The 9,724-nt window shown below is 33.1% G+C and overlaps 1 protein-coding gene across 1 annotated transcript in view; it reads left to right on the top strand.

Annotated features, from left to right (window-relative positions):
* The window catches only part of RhoGAPp190 (Rho GTPase-activating protein 190), a 9,295-nt gene extending 4,600 nt beyond the window's left edge, over window positions 1-4,695 (top strand). The window contains exons 11-23 of the mRNA XM_017909620.1: window positions 35-286; window positions 366-544; window positions 880-1,063; window positions 1,157-1,365; window positions 1,449-1,862; window positions 1,934-2,176; window positions 2,246-2,443; window positions 2,757-2,848; window positions 2,940-3,303; window positions 3,390-3,521; window positions 3,595-3,645; window positions 3,719-3,815; window positions 3,894-4,695. Of these exons, the coding sequence (XP_017765109.1) occupies window positions 35-286; window positions 366-544; window positions 880-1,063; window positions 1,157-1,365; window positions 1,449-1,862; window positions 1,934-2,176; window positions 2,246-2,443; window positions 2,757-2,848; window positions 2,940-3,303; window positions 3,390-3,521; window positions 3,595-3,645; window positions 3,719-3,815; window positions 3,894-4,092 (2,614 nt within the window). The 3' untranslated portion in view covers window positions 4,093-4,695. The remainder of the gene's footprint in view (window positions 1-34; window positions 287-365; window positions 545-879; window positions 1,064-1,156; window positions 1,366-1,448; window positions 1,863-1,933; window positions 2,177-2,245; window positions 2,444-2,756; window positions 2,849-2,939; window positions 3,304-3,389; window positions 3,522-3,594; window positions 3,646-3,718; window positions 3,816-3,893) is intronic.
* Window positions 4,696-9,724: the final 5,029 nt, after the last annotated feature.

Here is a 9,724-nt window from a genome sequence, read left to right as displayed (position 1 = left end):
GAAAGATCTATCGAATATTATGTGTTCATTTTAGGATAATAATGTGTATGTTCTGTGGGGATCCATATTCAGTGGAAAATGTACTTGGTCCTTTACTCAATCATCAGTGTTGTTTTCTTAGTGGCGATCGTTCGATTGTTTTAGAAACATTTCTAGGAGAATCAAAACGGAGGGTTGAAGTTATTATTTCAAGTTTTCATGGGGCAAATGCATTTAGAGATGAGTTGGTACATGGTTTCATATTGGTTTATTCGACAAAAAGGAAAGCATCACTCGCAACTCTTAAGTACGTATTTCGATCGTACGTAAGTACGATTTCTGTACATATTAAAACAATATCACTTTAATTTTACATTGTCTTGTAGCGCATTTTCTATGAATATACCAAACTTACCAATACAAATCATGGCTGTGACTGACACTGGAGGTGCTAATGCTTTCTTCAGTAATGACTTAAGTCATTTACTTATTACGGAAGGAAATGCAATTGCGGATAAATTACAAGCACATTTTATGACCTCAGCATCTAGCTGCCAACAGAAAAGTATGTAAATACTATAAGGGGAGGAGAGGAGATGGATGGAAAAATAAGTTTAAGGCACGGTGGCGAATTCTGCTTTACTCTCCTACGTTCGATACAATACTGTGTCCTTTCGCTCCTCGATCCGCTTTTTATCGTTGATCGTACTTTATTTAATAGGGACACGGAAATTAAATCGCACGTCGCCTCGTTTATGGTTCAAATTATCTAGCGTGATGTGCCTGCCACACATGCCACTTTATCGGTCACCGCAGCTTGTTACTCTTACAGATAAACTCTTACAATACTAGTTAGAACTTTCTGTTTGTTACTTTAATTTTATATTACGTTAATTGCAGCGGCATTCTATACGCCATTTTTCAAAGAGGTATGGGAGAAAAAACCCGAAATCGAGCAAGCATTTAATATGGAAGAACCAGGTAATTTGAATGATAGTGGTGAAGGAACTTTAGAATATTCTGCATTACATCCTATGCCACCACCACGACATGAAAGTTATCATCTTCAAACACCAGATGATGGGTAGGTAATCTAAAAGTAGTCTCTAAAAGTTGTCTAATTGGTAACAATTCACATAAAAATGATTGTATCATTCAAAAGTCTAATGTGAAGTAGTATGTCTGTAACTTTCAGAAGCGGTTCTGAATCATATGAGCAATTAACTCCAGATGGTGATCTTGGAGATACCGTATTAAATGAACAGTTTGCAGACAATAGAGCTACACCAAGTGATGACAGTGATATTTATAGTCAAGTAGATTTTTATAGAGAAGAAAGAGAAAGAGATTTGCTAAAACCAGGAGATATTACAAATAAATTATCCGGTTCGTTTTGTATTAATAACATCGTGAAAATGAAATACTGTTTTTTATATGGTTTTATTTTTGTATATTTTTTATGGTGATAGGTTGGATGAAGGATACATTTATGCATCAAGATGGAGTAACTAATAGTTACCCTCATAGAGCTTTTACAACAGGTAGATGCCATATTTCCCAGGCAAAACCACGACCAAAAGGAAATAGCCAAACTTTAAAGCAGCCTGGTAAAATAAATTTAAAAGATTTTTCAAACGTAACAGATGCTATAGCTAGAATGACAGTAGGTGAAAAGGACGAACATGGTCCTAAAATGGCTATGGGTCATGCTCCTCTCGCTACACCTGAATTAGTAGATCTAGGTTCCGAATATGCACAAGTTAAAGACGTTGTACCGAATCTATATCCTTCTTATGATGGTGATTATATGTATGCTTCAGTACAAGATTCTATCGGAAATAATAAACCTAAGTTACGCCATAGACGTGAAAAAGGACAACCCTGTAAGTATCTAATTAAAACAATTTCGTTATTAATACACACATACAAAATAATTGTGTATTTTGTTTTATAGCATATAGTGATTCTGATTCTGAATGGAGTTCTTTGGAAAGACAAAGGGGGGTTGCTGATGTTTTGGGTAAAATAAACAAAAAACCACAATCTCATAAGAGGATACGAAAAAAACGTACGGCTATACCTGTAGCTGCACCTAAAGTTCCATCTTTGGCTAGTATGGGAAGTGGAGATGGTATTGGTGGGTTGAATTATAATGCCAAAGAGGATAAAAATTGGCGAATAAATCTTACAGAAAGAGGTACATATTTATTATGATTTTATTATATTTTATCATGTGAATAAGTTATATGATTATGTTTTTATATAGTGTCCAGTGAAACTCCAGATTCCTCCGAATCTAGTGACCCAGAACATACTTCCAGATCAAGAGCAAAACAATATAAGCATGCTGCTGCTAGTCTACGAAAAAGATTTGGAAATTCATTACCACAGCAACATCTACCAGCATCATTGCAACATCCTTATAATGTGAAACATATGACTCAAGAGATGTTTAGTGCTTCCTGTAAGTAAAATTGTTGTAATCATATAAATTTTTTGCATGCTAAAAAAGTATTTAAAAAGAAAATACAAATTATATTTAGTAATTTATGCATGCATACTTTTTAAGCTTGTTAATCTGTTTTCTATTAATTCATGAAAATTGCTAAAAATCAAACTGTTATAATTTAAATGAATTGCTAATACTACATTTTAAATAATAATTATAGAATTTTTGTTAATAATTTTTTTAATTTATTCAGACAGGATATAACAAAAGGTTTGCTTAAAATTATTATTTTTTGTATTAATATTGCATGAAATTATTACTATTTTAGTGAAACAAAGGGGTGACATTACCTTTGGCAACATTCCAGATGATGAATCCAGTCTAGATGTTTCATCTCCACGAGAAATTAATTCTCCTAGTGTAAGTAAAAAGAATATATAAAAAAGTAGGAATAAGTACTTATAGAAATTATTTTAAAGACATTTCCCTTTGGTATGGTATTTTAAATAAGGTCAAGGATGGTGATAAGTTAAACAGAAAAAAGGATAAGCAAAAAGCAAAAGAAGACGAAAAGTTAGAGAAGCGTCGACAAAAAGAAGAAAAGCTTAAAAAACACGCAGAGAAAGAAAAGGAAAGAGAAAAAAAGAAGCAAGAAAAAATAAAACAAACTAAAGGTCCTAGTTCAACATTAAGTATGAGTCAAGTCCAACAACCATTAATTGAAGATTTTGCACAGAGTGAAACAAATCGAATACCTCTCTTTCTTGAAAAATGCGTGCGATTTATTGAAGATGAAGGACTAGATTCTGAAGGTATATATAGGGTTCCTGGAAATAGAGCACACGTTGAACTTCTCTTTCAAAAATTTGAAGAGGGTAAGATTTTTTACAATTTAACTTTTAAGTATTAATTTTTGTTTGTATAATTATTTTAATATTCTTTGCATATATTACTGTTACAGACGGAAACGTGGACATACATTCGTTGGATATACCTGTAAATGCTGTTGCTACTGCTTTGAAAGATTTCTTTTCAAAGAGGCTACCGCCATTAATTGATAAAGAACGAATGAGTGAATTTGAAGATATTTCAGGTAAATTATGATAACTGCAATGCTAATTTAAGTATTTATTATTCTAAAGTTAATGCTAATTCTTTTTGTTTAGGTGCTCGCGGTATTAGCAAACCGATGTCCGCGACATGTATGAATATGGAAGGTAAGTATTGTTGTTTAAATATAACCAAAACGTTGACAAAAGTGCAAAATAAATATTTATGAATATATTATAGATCGAAGCTGTAGATTATTGGCACTACGTTTAATGCTCAAGAAGTTGAATCCAGTTAATTTCGATGTACTTAAATTTATTTTTCATCATTTTGTAAAGTAAGTTACTATTATCATTATAGATTAGAAGATCATATAATTATCACGTATTATAATTGAATGTTTATTTATCTTTAGAGTGGCTGAAAACTGTAAACTAAATAGTATGGACAGTAAAAATTTGGCAATTTGCTGGTGGCCTACTTTATTACCTATAGAATTTAACGATCTTGGCAGATTTGAAGCAGTGAGACCATACTTAGAAGATGTTGTTCAAACGATGATAGATCAATATCCTTTCCTGTTTTGTGGCGAAGAAGCTATCGTAATGGTGTAGTGACAGACTACATTATTTCGCATCGTACAATTAGAACTTGTACGAGTAATAGGAAATAATTATACGTCGATATGATGCGTATTATTTCCGTAATATTTAGTCCTTACGATCATGAGTAACGATTGGTCTCACTATGTTTATATATCATGATTTCATCGTAGTGTATTCGAGCTACGACTAGAATAATTCTCGTGACGCGAAAGAGACCGAACAAATTAATTTAAGTTTACGTACTCGTTCCATTGCGAAGTATGACTGACGGAGTGATAGATTAATGGTCCTAATGATGGCTGTTTGCAGGCTCGATAATAATGCGAATAATAAAAAGTCAATCCATGTGTCATAACAGTATGCATGTATCATGTTGGATGTATTCAGAGCGATGTATTTATTAACATGTATTTAGATGTAAGTTTCGATATTTGATATTATCGACTACTCGTAGTAAGCTCGATGTTGCTTTTTTATCCGATTTTTCGTTTTTTCCCTTTTCTGTTTTTACATTTTTCTATAGATAAGAAATCTGTTTATTGTATGCAACGTGCATGTGTATGTATGAGTGAGAGAGAGAAGGAAAGATAAACAGCGAGAGAAAGGGAAATGGCGCAATCTCATAAAAAAAAGAAAAGAAAAAAAAAATATTCGTATTTTAAAACGTGTTAAAGACATTATCATAAAATGTATGAGGTATACAAATTTTCTCTAATTCATGCACATTTTTATATAGCAACGATATCAAAAAGTTCGAAATATTTCTGTGAATAATTTGATTTCTTGATTAATCGATTGCCGTCTTTTAGTCACAAAAGTTAGTAATTTAATTTGCATCTAAGTGATGTAAATCTCTTTCTCGAATCAGTATTTCAGAATACAGTTTGATTTAATAGAGCTATTTAAGCTCGTTGGTGATACAATTCATAATATATCCATTCCGTCTGAATGAAAAGCAAAAATAAATAAAAAAAAAAAAAAAGAAAGAAAAAGAAAAAAAATGAAAATGAAAAGCGTTACATGTACTCGCGATTTTTTCAAAATGTGCAGCGAATAAGCGTTTATGTCAAGAAGATTGTAAGGATATTGATATGGTTCTAATTATTAAGGTAAATCTTGAAGATTTCCGGATTTATTACAGATCATGGGAATACTAAATGCTAAGAACAATACTTAGATTCTCACAGACATTTTTTCAAGTTTCATAAAGCGGACGTGTACATAAGATTATAAGATTGTAAGCTACGGAAAGTTTATAACGAGAATCGCGAAGATCGACTATCGATACTTTCGACATTATTCAGTGGTCGCCATGTTTACACAAATCGCTTTTATCTTTTTTGACGCGATGCATGTTATATTCGAAAAATAACTGAATAATAGACGAAGGTCCGTGTTTTTAATCGCGTATTGTATTTTGTGTATTAGCTTTCGTCTGTATTTATAAAAGGTATTTATCAACGTTTCATTTTATTTCTCAAACAACTTTAGAATACTACGGTCACAGGGCATGTAATCGATCGTCAAACTGTTCAACTGGTTTGCTCTTGTACCTGCTGCGTTATCCTGAACTACAGTTTTCTTTTGGTAAAAATCATTTCAAGTTATTACACATAATGACTTTTATGTGTTATGACGATCGTTGTTACTGTTCTAAGGATGAGATGAAATTCGATAATATGACGCATCAACAGATCAAACGACTGAGCCATTAGAACTGTGATGTAGTTACTTGTTTTTAATATTGTATAATAGTAACTATCGAAAGGCAAACGGATTGTTCCATGACGCTTAACGTAACAGATGCGATCTTTGTTAAAATGAAGTCATTGTTTTATTATCAGCTAATGTTACTACTAATTGATTTTATAGCGTGCAAAACCTCTTCGTCTATTAATGCGGAATGTGATCCGACTTGAAATTCGTTCGAATCCAACAAATTTACACGTAGGTGTGCCATACTGTTTGCAGTTACGATCGTAATGTAACCTAATATTCGGCGATTGGAACATTCAGAAGCAAGGATCGCCAGGGAAGGAAGAGAATAAAAACAAGAAAGTTATTCGATAACTAATGAACAATGGAGCCACTGTAAGGAAGTTTGTTTGTTTCTTATTCTATTTTATTCGTTAATTCGAAATATAACGAGAAACATTCCCGCAAGTAACACTTGAAGTTACTTTCGGTTTTGTCGAGTGCGAATTCGACGAGGTTCATGTTCCTTTGGCAATGAGTACATTGCATGTAAATGAATTGAAAACAAAGAAAGGAAGAATCAAGTCATGTCGATCTGGTCGTTCTATCTCGACGAGTTCGTTCTCGATAAATTTTGCACTGTCATATTTATAAGAAAATCGTTGTAACGATATTTCGATGATCTAACGAGCGTTGCAAGAACGCTTAGCGACAAACAACGGATCATACATTCCCGTATTAGTCGTAAAATGAAACAAACAAAACAGAATTTTATACATTCGTACTTACATAATTGTATAATGTTATTAATAGGAACAGAGACGTCGATGTTACGTGTGAGATCTGGGATATGGATCAAATGCTGTCTGAAATAATAATGACATGATTTCTGTCATTGTCGCTGAATTTAAATTGACTAAATTTTTCGATTACCCACGTGATACACCTTCAATATTGATTAGTTTCTATCCTAAATCGTCGTTATTACTTTCTTATATTTTACGTTGCCATTCCTTAAGACCCGAGAAAGTTTAGTACGTTTTGCAATGTCGTTGCATTCTGATTTTTTACAATGGATGTTGATTAACATAATTGGACGCGTTATTATAAATTGTTTATTTAAAAAATTTTTTGGATGGTTCTATTGAAGATTAGACAATGTTCTTTGTTTCATTGAATTGTCAATGTTTCTTTGTATGTTTTGTATAGAGTGTTTCAAGTGCGAGATGTGAAAAAAGTGTCTCAGAGTGTGAGATCTGAATATTGGGAACAGCCTTCTCTTTTCATTTTTTTCAAATATTCATTGCATTTCTTAAATCTAAGAGCTATATTGGCATTTAGTTAAATATAAGAAAAATAAGAAAATATTTTTTCTAAGGCACCCTGTACGAAGGCAATTTCCTGAGAACGTAGAGTATCAGATGACAAAGTACAATACGTATTCATTGATTACCTTGCATCGAGAAGTCCAAACAGAAATTACTTTTCTGCGATGCGTTTCTTAACAATTTGTTTGTATTTTATCTTCACTATTAGAGAGTATTATGCATGCATTACACAGATGTAACATTTTCACTACCTTTTAATCAATTAAAGCTTTCTAATCACTTAAGATCTGGATTTGTTAATCGATTAAAAAGAATTATTCTTTAATCGGTCTTACTTTTTATTATATTTTCTCTGTCTTCATGTAAATTAATTTTTCGCGAACATTTCTCCGAGGGCAAAAAAATTAATCCCTTTTTAATTTAATCCATTCTATTGTTAATTTTTCTTTTTATGTTGTAAATTTCATTGATTTTCTTCTGTCCTTCTTGTCACGTTTTAGATGACATTCTTCGCGAATTCCGTGTATTTCAAGAGCACCAAGGTTTCACAAATTTAGGGAGACTAAATTTATGTTAGAAATTTGGAAGCTTGTGTTCATTCATTGAGCACGAATCTGTAGATTATCATTTTGCCAGAATCGAGAGCCTGACAGGTAAAATACTGTATTTTTTTTTTTTTTTTATTCGTTCTATATCTTTATTTATTTATTTTTTTTTCATTGTACTGATAACAATATCAAACATTTTAATATCTCGAAACTGCAATTTGCTTTGTTTCATTCTCTATAACTTTTTGGATCAAAGCGTAGGTATCCGAAGATCATGCCAACGAGTATTTCTGTATGTCTAGAGAAGAATTCGAAACACGAAGTAGCAAAGGAGGCAACGCGATTTTGCGTGCATTTTCCAAAGGGTTTGGAAAGATAGTTTGTTCAACTATATAGCTTCTTTACATGTACTTCTTTTGACAAATAGAAGAGACGATTTAAAGAAAACATCGTTTGTGTAATTTCAGAAACTAATGCAGATGATTTTCATGATTAATGGTATACCAGCTATACGTAACAAAATTTATCACGGAGGAATTAAGAGGAAATGAAACTGATCTTTCAGTTTCCCACAAATGCATGACAAACCTAGGTATCATTTACGCGAAGATATGTTTTTATAATTTTATATACAATGTTCCATTATGTTAGTTTTGTACGAAAAATAGAAACATGTTAAGTGTCAGCTTGATATATATTTGTAATCCGACAATATATCACCATAGATCTGCCTTTTTATATTTATTCGCGAGATACTACCATGAGAGGCTGATTGAGAAGATAGCGCCGATCATTTGGAGGGTCTTCGAGGATTCATCGTTAATCTCCACGCAGATCAGACAACGAATTATCGTTTCCAGACCTATAGATAAGATGATTTAACCGACAGCGATGTCGATGGGAACGTGAACAGTGACCAAGAGATATTTTGTCGTATTCGTTTCGAATTCTCTGTTAATCAAGTCATAAGGGTATTTATTTTCTTAAAAAGGATCATCGGGGTTTCAAAAGGCTGTTCATGGAGTAGGAAAGGTGTTAATCGAAATAAAAACAAATCCGATCGGAGTCATGAACGTAACAGAATTTCACATACTTACGACTATTTTATTCCAATTTTTATGTTCATCAACACGATTTATTTTAGTCTTAGCAGATGGATATATCGAAGCTAAGGGAAACACAAGCAAAGCTCGGATCTTGGACCATCTGCGAGCGTATGCTTTTTGTATTACGACTCGGCGATTTTGTTTGCAAGAACTCGATTTAAAACGAAAGAAAAGAAAATATACGAGAATTAACGAGGGGCAAACTATTTCGTAATAAACCATCGGGAATCTTAAATTTGGAAATTGGCCTGTTGCAAATTGTTCTCAGTGGCTTGCTTTTTTTTCTCTGTTGCTCGATCCCTAGAGCCGGGTGGTGGGTAGGTAATCTATAACTCACTTTGGCCGTATTCCGAGTTTAAAAGTGAAAAATGCTGGAATACCGTTGCGCCGAGAGGCTACGTTTCACCAGTGGAATTAATGCTCTTGTTCAAAATTTTTTCACCTCCCTTATCCCTTCGATTTTCTTCTTTTATTTCATATTTTTCTTTCCTTTTTATGTTTCTCGGTCGAGCAGTGCAGAAATCTGGAAATCGCGGATGATCGGTAAGCCCCTCTTCTCTGTAAAGAGTCATCATCGCAATAAACCGAATCACTGCCACTCAACGTTTCCAATTTTTTACTGGTGAGTTGACACCTTTTATTTTTCATCTCTCCTACAACATATCCTTTTCGTTCTTTCCGTGGACGTTTATTGTACCGGGCCACCGATTAGTCATCGCCATATGACGTTTCCATTCTAATTCTTTTCTTATTCCTTTTGGAGAAGTCCTACTTTCCTGAGGAGCAATTTCGTTCTTTAAACGATTCGAATAAATCGTTTAATATTGGAGTAACCTTGGGTTTCGGTTAGTTGGAAAGGACGATTTCCCCTTGGAAAGGGTCGAAACAACGTTCAAGATTAATTTCACGCCCTCGTGGAGGGTAATTTTTGAGCCAGAACTCGTCGAGGGACCATTCGATATAT

Source organism: Eufriesea mexicana, unplaced genomic scaffold (assembly GCF_001483705.2).
Source record: "Eufriesea mexicana isolate 0111107269 unplaced genomic scaffold, ASM148370v2 scaffold19034, whole genome shotgun sequence".
In the NCBI taxonomy this organism is placed as follows: Eukaryota; Metazoa; Arthropoda; class Insecta; order Hymenoptera; family Apidae; genus Eufriesea; species Eufriesea mexicana.
This window is presented reverse-complemented; position numbering and strand designations above follow the sequence as displayed.